The sequence below is a fragment of the Tenrec ecaudatus genome, chromosome 7 (genome assembly GCF_050624435.1).
Source record: "Tenrec ecaudatus isolate mTenEca1 chromosome 7, mTenEca1.hap1, whole genome shotgun sequence".
Taxonomy (NCBI): domain Eukaryota; kingdom Metazoa; phylum Chordata; class Mammalia; order Afrosoricida; family Tenrecidae; genus Tenrec; species Tenrec ecaudatus.
This window is the reverse complement of record NC_134536.1, coordinates 30,885,830-30,898,707: the sequence shown is the minus strand read 5'-3', so window position 1 is coordinate 30,898,707 and position 12,878 is coordinate 30,885,830. Positions and strand designations below refer to the sequence as shown.

General features: G+C 50.7%; 1 protein-coding gene across 1 annotated transcript in view; it reads left to right on the top strand.

The window, feature by feature from the left end:
- The first annotated feature begins 1,916 nt into the window (after positions 1–1,916).
- ARFGEF3 (ARFGEF family member 3) overlaps positions 1,917–12,878 on the top strand; it is a 154,259-nt gene continuing 143,297 nt past the window's right edge. Inside the window, exons 1-2 of the mRNA XM_075553898.1 lie at positions 1,917–2,001; positions 11,447–11,498. Coding sequence (XP_075410013.1) covers positions 1,917–2,001; positions 11,447–11,498 — 137 coding nt within the window. The remainder of the gene's footprint in view (positions 2,002–11,446; positions 11,499–12,878) is intronic.

Below are 12,878 nucleotides of genomic sequence, written 5' to 3'. Positions count from 1 at the left end.
GGAGTAGAACTGCCCTTATGGTTTTTTGAGTCTGTACATTTTTACTGGAGTAGAAAGCCTCATCTTTCTCTGGAGGAGTAGCAGCTGGTGATTTCGAACCGCTGACCTTGCCCATGCATCACCCCTGCTATCCCATGATTCATTTGCTATTAAACTGCTGTTGCTATGATGTGTCACCAAGCCGGTGCTGCCCCGTGGGGACCCTGTGAACAGCAGAATGGAACACGGCTCGGTCCTGCACCGGCCTTGCAATGGTTGGCACTGTGAGCCCACTGTGACAGCCACTGGGCCCATCCTCCCTGTGGTAAGGACCTTCCTCTTTTTTGCTGCCCCTAAACTTTACCAAACCTGATGCCTTTCTCCAGGGACTGGTCCCCCCCAATCCACCCCCCGCCCCCAAAGACGTCCAAAGTATGTCAGACAAAGTCACACCATCCACCTTTCTAAGCAGTGCTCTGGCTAGATTTCCTCCAAGACGGATTTGTTTGTTCTTCTGGTCGCGCATGGTATTGCACTGTGTTTTCAATACTCCTCACCAGCACCACAGCCACTGCAGGGTACTCCCTAAAATAACTCTCGCTACATTTTCTGGTGTTCCATTCCCACCTGTCATGGTGAGTTCATTTCTACATCACAGCCACATCTTCTTTCTGTATGCCCAGCTGTCAGGTTGCCTCTGTGCAGATCACCATCCTCTGGGCCAGGACAGTACAATTTCTAATAAAATTCCCTGCTTCAAAGGTTTTCTTGGCTCTTGACAGCCCTCCGGATGGAGCAGCAGACTGTGGTGGGGATGGAGCCACTGCTAACCACTAGCCCCCAACCCCAAATCCGCGTCCCGCGTGCTGCCTCCACCCCCAACTCCGCGTCCCGAGTGCTCCCCCCACCGCACTGACTCCAGCAACCATCCCTGGGCCTTTATCAAGGAGAACTCCTTGAGGTTACTGGAACTGGAGATGCTCCCTCAAGATCTAAGGTCCTGGCTCCCACCTCCATCCTCTCCCACCCACCCACATTCCTGCCACCGACACCGACATCCACATCCACGTCACATCCGTCCCAGGTTCAGCTCATTACTCCTCTCTCCAAATTAGACAGCCCCAGCCCGTGTGTCATCTTTCTGCTGAGGAAAAACAGTCTGCACAGAAGGGAAAGAGTGGACAGGGGGCTGGAAGGGTGGAAAGGAGAGAACAGGAGAGAAAGGAGGTGTCATGGAGGAGGAGAGGAGAAGGGGCTTTGGCTCCAGAGGGAATTCTGAATCCGATTCTGGTTGAAGTGGGCAAGCCACAGAGAGTCAGATAGGATTCGTGTTGGCTTGGGAAAGTGATCGGGCCTCTCAGGTCCCTGGTTTCCGAGTCTGGGCCTGGGGACACTGGCATTAGCTTCCTTGCAGGCCCCGGGCACCACGTTGACTTCGGTGTCGCCCGCGCCTGGCACAGAGAGGGGCTCTGAGGATCCGCCCGCTCCGGAGAAAACGCAGGGATTTTCCCCTCCGGGGTAAACAGGATGCCGCGGGCGTGGCGCCCACCGGAGCCTGGGTTCCGAGCCGGGCGCGGGGAGGCCGGCGCAGAGCCCCCCACCTCCTCCCCCGTCCCCCTCGCGCATCCGGGAGGGCGGGCTCCGGGTCTGGAACCCCCAGCTCCACCTTCCTCGGGAGCCCGTGGCCCGGCTGCCGCTCCCGCGGGCTGCGCGCTGCGCACCTGACCGGGGCCGGGGGGCGGGGCCTGGCGGGGCGGGGCCTGTGACGCGGCGCGCGGCTGGGCCGGCGGTGATTCATCAGCAGCCTCGGCGGCGACCGCGGCGAGCTCGGGCTCGGGCGAGCGCACTGGCAGCCTAGGCACCGGGAGGCCGGCAGGCAGCGGCGGCCTCGCGCGCACTCCTCTCCCGGGCGACGGCCCGGCCCTGCGAAGGTCAAGATGGAAGAGATCCTGCGGAAGCTGCAGAAGGAAGCTTCGGGGAGCAAGTACAAAGCCATCAAGGAGAGCTGCACCTGGGCCCTGGGTAAGCGCGCCGAGAGCCGGGCACCTGCCGGCGGGCCGGCGTGGGGGGCGGGGGGCGCAGCCCGGGCGCCGGCTGGGGACGCGGTCCACCAGACTGTGGGAGCTGTCTCCGGCGTCCATGTCGGCGTGGGGAATCTTGGCCACGGCGCTCCCATCGGCGTCGGTTTGCTCTCCCCAAACCTGAACGGGGCCGCCCCTCCTCCCGGTGCCCAGCGCCCCGGCCCCCCGGTGCTGCGAAGCCTGGGGCCTGATTCCCTAGCGCCCGTCGGTCGGGAAGAGGGGAGTTGAACCATCCACCCCCATCTCCTCGGAACCCTTGGCCGGTGTACCTGCGCGGGAATGGCTGGTTCCCTTCGGGTTGTCCGGTCGGGACCACACAGTTGAGTAGCAGCAGTAACAGTTGCTGCACATGACAGATGGCATCTGACGGGATTGTGGGACCGCCTCGCGTCTGACGCGCTCCGCCCGGCAGACAGGTGGGCTTTCAGAATTGTGAGCTCTGCTCGCCTCGAAATAAGTTCCAGGTGGTCAGTTTGTCTTTTTGAGAGGCGAAACTCCGCCGCGGAGGGAGTGAAAAGAGACAGAAAGACATTTCAAGGGGGCGAGCATTGGGGCAATCGGAATGGCCTGCTGGGGGGTGGAGGGAGAGCCCAGCACACGCACACGCAGGCTGGGAGCCGGGCTCCGGCAGCAGAAGGCGGCTCCGGGAAAAGCCGAGGCGCGCGGTGGGTCCCTCTCTTTGACCAAGCCTGCCCGGCTTTCCTGGTGGCACTTGATTGACAACAAACAAGCAAACGATTAAAGCCCCCTCCTCCTCAGCCCCAAACTATCAGTGCTCATTATGACTGCGTGTTTTGGAGCCGCCTGGGCAGAGAGAGAGCGCGAGGAAGAGAGAGGAGTGAATTTAGCAGGCTTTTCACCGAATGGAGAAGTACCAGCCAGCCTTAGGTCACTGCTAATATCAGAAGGTTTGACCCCACCTAGGTGTCGATGTGTGCACAGATTATCATAGTAACAGCCTTTGTTTTTCATCTACACCGCTGTCTATCATCACACAATATGAATAATATCTAGGGAGTTTGCCTGAATTGGAAAAAGCAACAACAACAATAGCAAAACCAGGAAAGGTAAGGCCAGCACTTGACCGGGGTTTGTTTTTTTTAGTTTACCACTAATGAGAAATGGACCATTTACGTAAGTGAGCAGCAAGGCTCTTAAAGCCACAGCACTGTTTTCACATTGCCATTGTCATTCAGCAGAGTGATTTGGAGCTAGCTCCTCCAACTGTCTCAGAGGAAGGGTCACAGATGGCTGGGTAACATAATAAATAAAGCAGGGACCAGGCTGGGCTCTGAACACACCATTCCTCGTATTCCTTATTCCCGTCCTGTGCTTTAGAGAGATGCAGATGAACCAGAAGGAGCGAGAAGTAACCAGTGTGTTTTCTACTGTGGATGTGGATACTCATCCTGGGAGTTAAACTGTAACGCTGGTGGGTGTAGGTCCTTGAAGCTACCTAGGCTTGAGGCTGATGGATTATGGACCTGGAGTCTGGCCACAAACTTGGTTGTCACAGAAGGTACTTATTTCCTGTGACTGTTCTCTAGTTGGCTATAGGAGGTATAAGTGTATGAAGCCTTGAAATAACTGTGCAGGGCACTTATTCCTTAGGTTGGAATGTGCAGTCAGGAAGAGAGCTCAAGGAAGGGGCGGTGTGTGTGACGCACGGAGTGGAGACTGCGGTGAGCTGGCAGAACTCCAGAAAGAGATTTGACTTGAATGGATAAGCCATGAATTCCTTCCTTCATTAGTGTTGATCTTGTTAGGAGGCAGAGAGTCAGTTCCGACCCACAGCGAACCAAGGTCCAACTGAATGAAACCCTGCAGAGTCCTGTGCCATCCTCACAATTGTTCCTGTGGCCCAGCCCATTGATGCGGCCGCACTGTCAGTCCGTCTCATTGCGGGCCTTCCTCTTTCTCACTGCCCCTCACTTTACCAAGCATAATGTTCTTTTGCAGGGACTGGGCTCTCCTGACAATGTGTTCAAAGTGTGTCAGCCAGAGTCTTGCCATTCTTGCCTCCAACAAGCAGTATTCTGGCCATACTTCTTCCAAGATAGAGCTGTCAGTCCTCTAGCAGTCCGTTGTGCTTTCAATCTTCTTCTCCAGCCCCACAGTTCAAATGCATCCTTTCTTCTTCGGTCTTCCTTATTCAGTGTCCAGCTTTCACGTGCATATGAGGCAACTGAAAGTACCATGGCTTGGGTCAGGCACACGAGTCCTCAGAGTAGCACCCTCACTTTTCAGCACTCTAAAGAGATCTTGTGCAGCAGGTTTACCTAATGCAATCTGTCTTTTGATCACATTTGACTGCTGCTGCCAGGTGCATTGATTATGGATCTCAACAAGACAAAATTCTTGTCAATTTCAACTTTTTCTCCATTTAGCATCATGTTACTCATTGGTTGATCTGTGAGGATTTTGGTCTTTACATTGAGTCGTAATCCATACTGAAGGCTGCAATCCTTGATCTTCATTAGTTAGTGCTTCAAGTCCTCACTTTCAGCAAGAAGATGTGTCACCTCATATCCCAGGTATTTAGCAAGCCTTCCTCCAATCCTGATGCCACATTCTGCTTCATATTAGCCAGCTTCTCTGATTTGCTCAGCGTGTAGGTTGAACAAGTATGGTGAGAGGATACAACCCTGACACACACCTTTCCTGATTTTACACCCTGCAGTAGTGCCTTGTTCTGTTTGCACAACTGCCTCTTGATCCAAGCTCCTTATGAGCACAATGAAGTGTGATGGAATTCCCATTCCTCTCAAGGCTACCCATAGTTTGTTATGGTCCACACAGTTGAATGGCTTTGCATAATCAATAAAACATAAGTAATCATTTTTTTCTGGTATTGTTTGCTTTGCTCCAAGATCCATGACATCAGCAATGATATCCCTTGTTCAAGTTCTCTTCTGAATTCAGCCCAGACCTCTGTCCATTCCCTGTTAGTGCACTACTGCAACTGTTATTTATTGGATGCTCTTTAACAAAATTTACTCGCATGTAATATCAATGGGATTGCTCTAGAATTTGAGGTTCTGTTGGGACACCTGTCTGGAATGGGCACAGATAAGGATTTCTTTGTCAGTTGATCAAGTAGCTGGCTTCAAAATGCCCTCTTGTAGATGAGTCAGTGTTTCCAGTGCTTCATCTGCTTGTTGAAATGTTTCAGCGAGTACTCCCTCCATTCTGGGAGTCTGTTTTTTGGCTAATGCTTTCAGTGCTGGTCCAACTTCTCCCTTACTCACCGTGGGTTCTTGCTCATATGCTACCTCCTGAAATGGCACAGTGACTCCATGTGTTCTTTTCGTCTTTTCTTGATGCCTCCTGCATCATTCAGTATTTTGACCATAGAATCTTTCAGTATTGCAACTCAAGCCTTGAATTTTTTCTTGAGTTCTTTCAGTTTGAGATATGCGGAGGATGTTATACCCCTTTGGTTGTCTAAGTCTGGGTCTTTGTACATTTCATTATAACATTTGGCTTTTTCTTCTAGAACTTCCCATTGAAATTTTCAGCTCTTTGACTTTATCATTTCTTCTATTTGCTTTAGTTATTCTATGATTAAGAGCAAGTTTCAGAATCTCTTCTGACATCCACTTTGATCTTTTCTTTCTTTCCTGTTTTTTAAATGACCTCTTCTTGCTTTGCTTTTCTCATGAATGATGGCCTTGATGTCTGCCCATAGTCCTTCATTTATTCAACATTTATTAAGCACTCCCCAGTATTGGGTAGTGAGGAGCCCTGGTAGCATAGCGGTTACGTTTGGGGCTGCAATCTGCACATCAGCAGTTCAAAACCACCAGCCACTCTGAGGCAGAAAGAGTAGGCCTTCTATTCCCACAGAGTTACAGCCTCAGAAACCCGCAGAAGCAGTTCTACCCTGTCCTACAGTGTTGCTCAGAGTCAGAATTGACACGATGACAGTGAATTTGGTTTGAGGGTTTGGGTCCTGGGGGTGAAGCTGTCAGATGGATAAACACTGACCCCCAGTGAGGAATTTGGTTGGAGGGCGAGTTGGTGGGAGAACACACGTGCCACTCAGGCTGCTTCCTGCCCCCATCCCTGTGCCAATGTCCCATCAATGTTTTCACTGTGAAATATTTGTTACTCCTGAGCCCCCATTTTTCTTTGTAAATGAGCTGTCAGTTCCTTAGCATGTTCTTCAGAGTCTGACTCTAGCCTCACAATCTCTCCCCACTCAACTGCCTCGAGTGGCAGTCGGCTGTAACACTCTCTTGTCCCAGAATGCACCCTCCTCTTCCTTGACTGGAACCAGTGTGTGTGTGTGTGGGGGGGGGGGGATTTTCTGGACTCCGGTGCTTCTATTCCACAAAGCCCAGGCTCTCTACCACTCCTTGTGCCCCTTAGTAGAGTCAGTTACTTCTCTCGAGTCCAGAAGTCTGAACTTCTCAGGACTCTCTCGCACAAGTGGTGTGAGATGGCATTTATGTGGCTGTTCTACCTTGATGTTACGCCACTCACCAAAAGATTGACTGGGACTGAGGGTTTGGATCTGTTGCTAATAGTGCCAATAAGGCACAGGGCACCCTTGTGGGGGCCGGATCATTAAAAATAAAGTATAGAAGTCTGAAAAGGGGACTGGTTAGTATTATGTTCCTGCTAAGCTTAAAAAAGAGCCTTCCCAGAGTAGAGAAAGGAGAGACCCCACAACCACGAAGAAGACAGACAAGAGTAGAACCTTATGAACACTTGCTCTGAGACCCTCCTTGACCCAGGTGAGAGAGGCAGCATTAACACAATCAACAGATGGTAAGAGCAGAGGATTGGCAGGTGAAGGCCATTGGATTTCCTGGCCCACAGAGGGAGAAAGTAAAGTACCATCAGGCAGGAAGCTCGCTGGCTGACTAGAGTGCCTCTGGGCACCAGGTGGAGCTTGAGCCCAGTGCCTGATTCAGTCTTTCTGGTGGAGTAGTGTCTGCATATTTCTTGGCTGTGCTTTTGAAGAACGTTGTAGCACTTGGCAGAGAGCGGAGTGAAAGGCTAATGGTCAGAGAGAGACATGCCTTCTGGCACCACTGAGAAGAGGCTGCCAAGATCAAAGAATTGTATCCTGGGCATTCCTGAACCCGAACTGTAACTTGTCACTCCCTAATTACTCCCATAGTGAGTACGGTCTTTTCTAAGTGGCTATTACCATAAATTATCAAATCTAGCAGAGAAGTAGAGAGCGTCATGGAATGGGTGATATCAGAATTGATGGAAATGCTGGGGAGCAGGGCTAGGCCTAACCAGCACCGCATGGGAATCAGCTTGGACTGTTGATTTGGTTAGTGATTCTCCTTCCTGTTGCGATGCTGTTGGCTGGTGGCACTGCTGCCAAGCCCTTTTCATATTGCACCTGTTACTTTGGGTTAGAATTGGTTCTGTGAACAGCATTGCTCTTAGAGGCAGGATAATTGGGGGATGTGTTGGTTACATGAGCTCAAAACCTCCTTCAAACCGACTTAAAATGGAGAATGCACTCCTTCCATTAAGTATAACACAGTTATATATAAATGTTATTAGATGACGTTATATGAAACACTAGAAGATCCACCGTCAGTTGGGAAATGGATAAAGAGGATCAAGGAAGAGTTCACGTGGCAGCCCAAATAAGGTCAAAGTGTTGCGATGTGAAGATCCTGTGTGTAGAGCATTGGTCCAAGCCTTCCTGCCTCCAGGGCCCCATCCTGTGTTCTTCGCGCCCCTCTTCTCTGATCTCTAGCCACGGTGACCTTATTTCTGCAAATTAAATGTGCTGCCCTCCCTCCAGTGTGTGAACGCATTAGCTATGGAGAGGGCATCTCCTGGGTGATGGCCGTTGCTCTGGGTGGTGTATCTCTCTTGCTCATGGTGAGCAAGAGAGGCAAAAGGATCCGTTCCTGCCCTCTGGTCTTTCCCAGCTCTGGGAGGGATGGCTATTCAGGTGGTGATAAGAACTAAGGGAGAAAATTAAGCAGTGGGGTGACCATTTAAACCAGGGTGCTCAGACAAGGCCTCAGTAAAAGGGCACCATCTGAGCAGTGAACTGAAGGAGGCGAGGGAGCAGGCTGCATAGAGATGCTGATACAAATCCTTCCTAGTAGAGGGAGAAAAGGTCAAGAAAGACTTGAGGTACCCTGGAAGTGCAGGAAAGAACACGGGGCCCATATGACTGGAGCCAATGGAACAAGCCAGAGAAGTAGGAGGTGACGGACCAGAGCCTGCAGGTGCCTGTTGACCTTTCTCATGATGTTGGCTTCATTTTATGTGAGGGGGGGTATCCTAGAGCATGTGGAGTGGAGAAAAGTGCTGAGATTAGAGTCTTGCTAGAATTTCTAAGCTGCTCTGTTGAGGAGAGAATACAAGGATAGACTCTAGGGACCTAGGAAGGAGAGAAAGGGTGGCTTACACCAGCCGCCCTGGTAGCAGAGTGGTTACATGTGGGGGGGTGGGCAGCAGGTGTTCTACTCCCTTAAACAGTTGCAGTCCCGGACCCACAGGGCAGTTGTACCCTGCCCTATAGGGTCTCTGTGAGTCGGCATTGACCTGATGGCAGTGAACTTGGTGTTTTTGGTTTTTGACACCAGACTGGCAGTTGTGGCGTGAGTGAGAGTGCTTGTGGTGCTGGGTGTAATTGGATGCTTTCTTCTGTCGGCATTGCTCGTTTCTGCCCAGGGTTTGGATCTCATCACAGCCTGTAAGAAGCCCCGACCCTGAAGCCCCCAGTAATACCAAATATACTCGTGTATAAGCCGAGTTTGGGATCAGGTATCAGGCATCTAAGACCCAGAACAAAATCATACCCAATGTGAATGCAGTGGGGCTGGAGTGGGGGGAGTGGCGGCATGGAGTGGAGACCCACTGCCCATCCGTAGACAGTTGGACATACCCTCACAGAGGGGTCACAGGGAAGGGATGAGCCAGTCAGGGTGCAGTATAGCACTGATAAAACACACAACTTTCCTCTGTTTCTTTGGTGCTTCCTTCCTCCCCCCACCTTACAAATTGGATTAGACCAGAACATGCACACTGCTGCAGAGAAAATCCAGCAACACAGGAAATCCAGGATAGATAAACCCCTCAGGGCCAACAGTGAGAGTAGAGATACTGGGAGGATTGGGGGAGAGTGGGGGAAGGAAGGGGGATTGATCACAAGGATCAAACTAGAAACCCCACCCAGGGGACAAATAATAGAAACGTGGGTGAGGAGTGATGGAGGACGATGTAAGATAGGAAAATAATAATCTATAGCTTATCAAGGGTTCGTGAGGGAGGGCAGGCAGGGGAGGAGAGGGGAAGAAATGGGGATCAGGTATTAGGGGCTCAAGTGGAAAGAGAATGCTTTGAAAATGATGGCAGCATATGTGCAAATGTGCTTGACACACTGGATGAATGTATGGATTGTGAAAAGATATGTAAGAGCACCCAGTACAAGTAGGAAAAAAATTAGGTGCCTTGGCTGATATTTGGGTAGATGTATACTCGAGTATATAGGTACCTTCTGTTAATAAAATGAAATAAAAACCACACTAAAACAACCAGGCCCACTGCCACCAAGTTGATTCCAATTCACAGCAGCGTTATCGAACAGAGTGGGAGTCTAGAAACCCCTCAGGGTTTCTGAGACTAGACATATTTATAGGAACAGACAGTCTCATCTTTCTCCCGCACAACAGCAGGTGGGTTTAAACTGCTGGCCTTGTAGTTAGCAGTGCGATGCTTAACCCACAGCACTGGCAGGATTCCGTCTGTTCTGACTCCGTGTAATTCTCTGTCCTTGCCCTTCATGGTGTGTCTCGTAGTTTGGAACTAGCCTGTGGGCCCACGAGTGCAGCACTGTGTCTGTCCTCATCATTGCGTCCCTAGCGCCTGACCCAATATTGAGGAAAGGGGATAGCAACTGATGCTGACATCTGAGGATTGCACCAGGCTCTTTGCGTTTGTTGTTTTATAAGCTCCTCAGGAGAACGGTATGAGGAGGGTGTTCTGGGCTTTGATTCTGGAGATAAGAGGGAACTGAAGCGTGTAGAGCATAAGGGACTTGCCCCCCAATCCCACCGCGTCCCCTGCTGGTGTGGATCCAGATGTTGAACCTGGTTCTCTCTGCTTTCTCTTCGGTGCTGGCACGATGCTCTCTGTCCTGCACCCTCACACGGGTGACTTCTGGAAATCTGTAGTCCTTTCTCTGCTCACCCTTTTGACCTTGGATCCTCCGAGGTCTGCTGGCCAGTTCTCATTGTGGCTACTACATGGTTGCTGTCCTCCTTCTGAGCATTTGTACAGCTGGTACCGTCACACACCCGTTGGAGGATGTTAGCCCGTGAGTCTGGCAGAGACATCTGTGATGAGCTGGTTTCTCAGTATCGTAGCCTCCTTTTAGCGAGGAGCATCTGTTTGTCCTGAACGATGGTCTTTGCCCAGTAAACGGTTAGACTGATCTAATCTAGGTGCCTTTTGAGCTGCTTCTCAAAAACAAACCACGAAACAAACTCACTGCCAGTAGGTTGATTCTGACTCACAGTGACCCTATAGGACCGGACTGAACTGCCCCTATGAGTTTCCAAGGCGAACTCTTTATGAGAAGAGAAAGTCTCATCTCTCCCACGGAGCAGCTGCTGGTTTTCACTGCTGACCTTGGATTAGCAGCCCAATGCGTGGAGGATGGAGTGGAACTGCCCCTCTGGTGTCCGAGGCTGTAAATCTTCCTGGGAACAGAGGCCTCATCTTCTCTTGGAGAGCCCTCGTAGATTCAAACTGCTGATCTTTCGCGGAGCAGCCCAACGAGTACAGGTTAGGTGTGCCACAGGGCCCTCGAGACAATGGTCCAAGGAAACCGCTCCCATTCCTCTGTTTGTATCAGTCTAGGTAGTATTTGGGGGACCCCTGGTGGCACGGGGATTCACGTGCTTGGCTGCGACCAGAAAGATCAACAATTTGAACCCACCAGCCGCTCCAAGGAGAGCGAAGTGGTCTCGGCGTCCCTAAATATGTACCGCCTTGGAGACCCTCCGGGCAGTTCTCCTCAGGACCAGCTCTGTCCTCCAGGGTCCCTGCAAATCGGGATCCGACCGTGGGGACATGAAGATGTAATACTTTAGCCAGATGGAACGGGATTACATGGGCAGTCTGCGTCAGGTTAGGAAGCTAACTTTTCATCATTGGTCCCTGGAGGGGACTGTCCTAGTTTTAAACTCTCCCCTTCCTATAGTGAGGCAAGACCGGAGGAAGTCGTGGGGTTAGCAGGGGGAAGCATGTTTCACTAGGATGACTTGCGCACAGGCCATTGAGAATTGCCTAATGGGTCGTTGTTAGTGCTTGGGTGTATGAACAGCGATGCTTACATACTATGTGCAGACTGTCAGCCTTGACTGATGTTAAACTCCATTTTTTTTTCCTCCCAGAAACTCTAGGTGGTCTGGACACCATTGTCAAGATCCCTCCGCATTTGCTGAGGTGAGTTGCATCGTCTACAGCGGAGCTGTGGGATGGTGACGTGTCTTACACTTCACTGATCGTTCACCTGCCGTGAAGTGTCCTTCAGCCACCGCCTTTTGCTGAAGGTCCAAATAAATGGGTCGGTTGAGAACATTGTACTTGTTGGTTGATGGCTCGTTTGCTTGTTTGTTTGTTTGTTTCATCCGTGAGATGTGCTATTTCTTGAGGACGATTTGACTTTCTCCTCTGTGGAGTAAGTACCGTGATCCAAAAGAATGAGTGATGAGAAGTCAGGAGTGCAGGAATCAAAATAGTCAAGGAGGGGCTACCTGACACCTACCTGATGTATCTATCCATCAGTGGGAACTACCAACAGCGCCCCCCTCTGGAGGGGGAGCTGCACTTAGGCTCGCTCCGACTGGCTGGGCACAACACTGTTGCCTCCTGCTACCGCCTTCAAACAATGAACCTATTTCCCCTCCTTTCCCTTCCCGTCACTTTACGCCCCTCACCTGAGGACAGATGTGCTCTTTTGTGGAATATTTGGAAAGCATTCAAGAAACAAAAAAAGAAAGCTGTCTGCCATCACACCAAGGAAAATCCCGAAGGAATACCCTGTTGGATTAATAAGTTTTTATGAGCCCCTTTTCTCACACACACCTGTTTTTATAAATTACCGTAAACATTTATGTACAAGTTTATTGCTAGCATAAAATCACACCAGCATATGATCTTCAAGTTAAAATGTGTACGGCCGTGGCATTGTTTATTCAGTAGTCCTATAATTAACTTTGAGATTGTGTCCCAGCTTTTCCTCTGAGTTTCTAAAATTATTGCACTTTCCCCCCCTAGAGTTTGAATATACTTTCTATTTTGTCAAGGCACTATGACTTATTAGTATCATCCCTCATTTGAAAAAAGAGTTGAACAAGAATTGTGTTTCTCCTCTAGGATCTATAAGAGGTTTATGTGCAACAGGGGAATTCCTGTATAAATTACACTGTGCGTGTGCGCGTGCGTTTGTGTAAAGCTTATAAGTGGAGAGATGGCCTTGCAACCACATCCTTGTCTAGCGAGCAGTGTTCCAGCTGGGCTATCAGCACACGTGGGAAACATGGAGACTCTCCAGGAAATACAAAGACATGGAGAGTACGCGGCTGGACTTTCTAGAGGCACAAAACCAGCGACACTCGTATGTGTAAGAAAAAACTTTATATTAAGAAAGAAATTTGTATCAAGGAAGTGGCCCTGCTCAGTCCTACTGAACTCCATGGGTCAGATGCTAGCTGGAGCCCCCCACCCCCCCTCCCCAGCCTCACACAGCTGCCAGGCAACGAGGCGGGAAGGTGACGCTGGAAGCTGGTCGCTGGTGGATCACGGGTTTCGGAGTCACGTGGT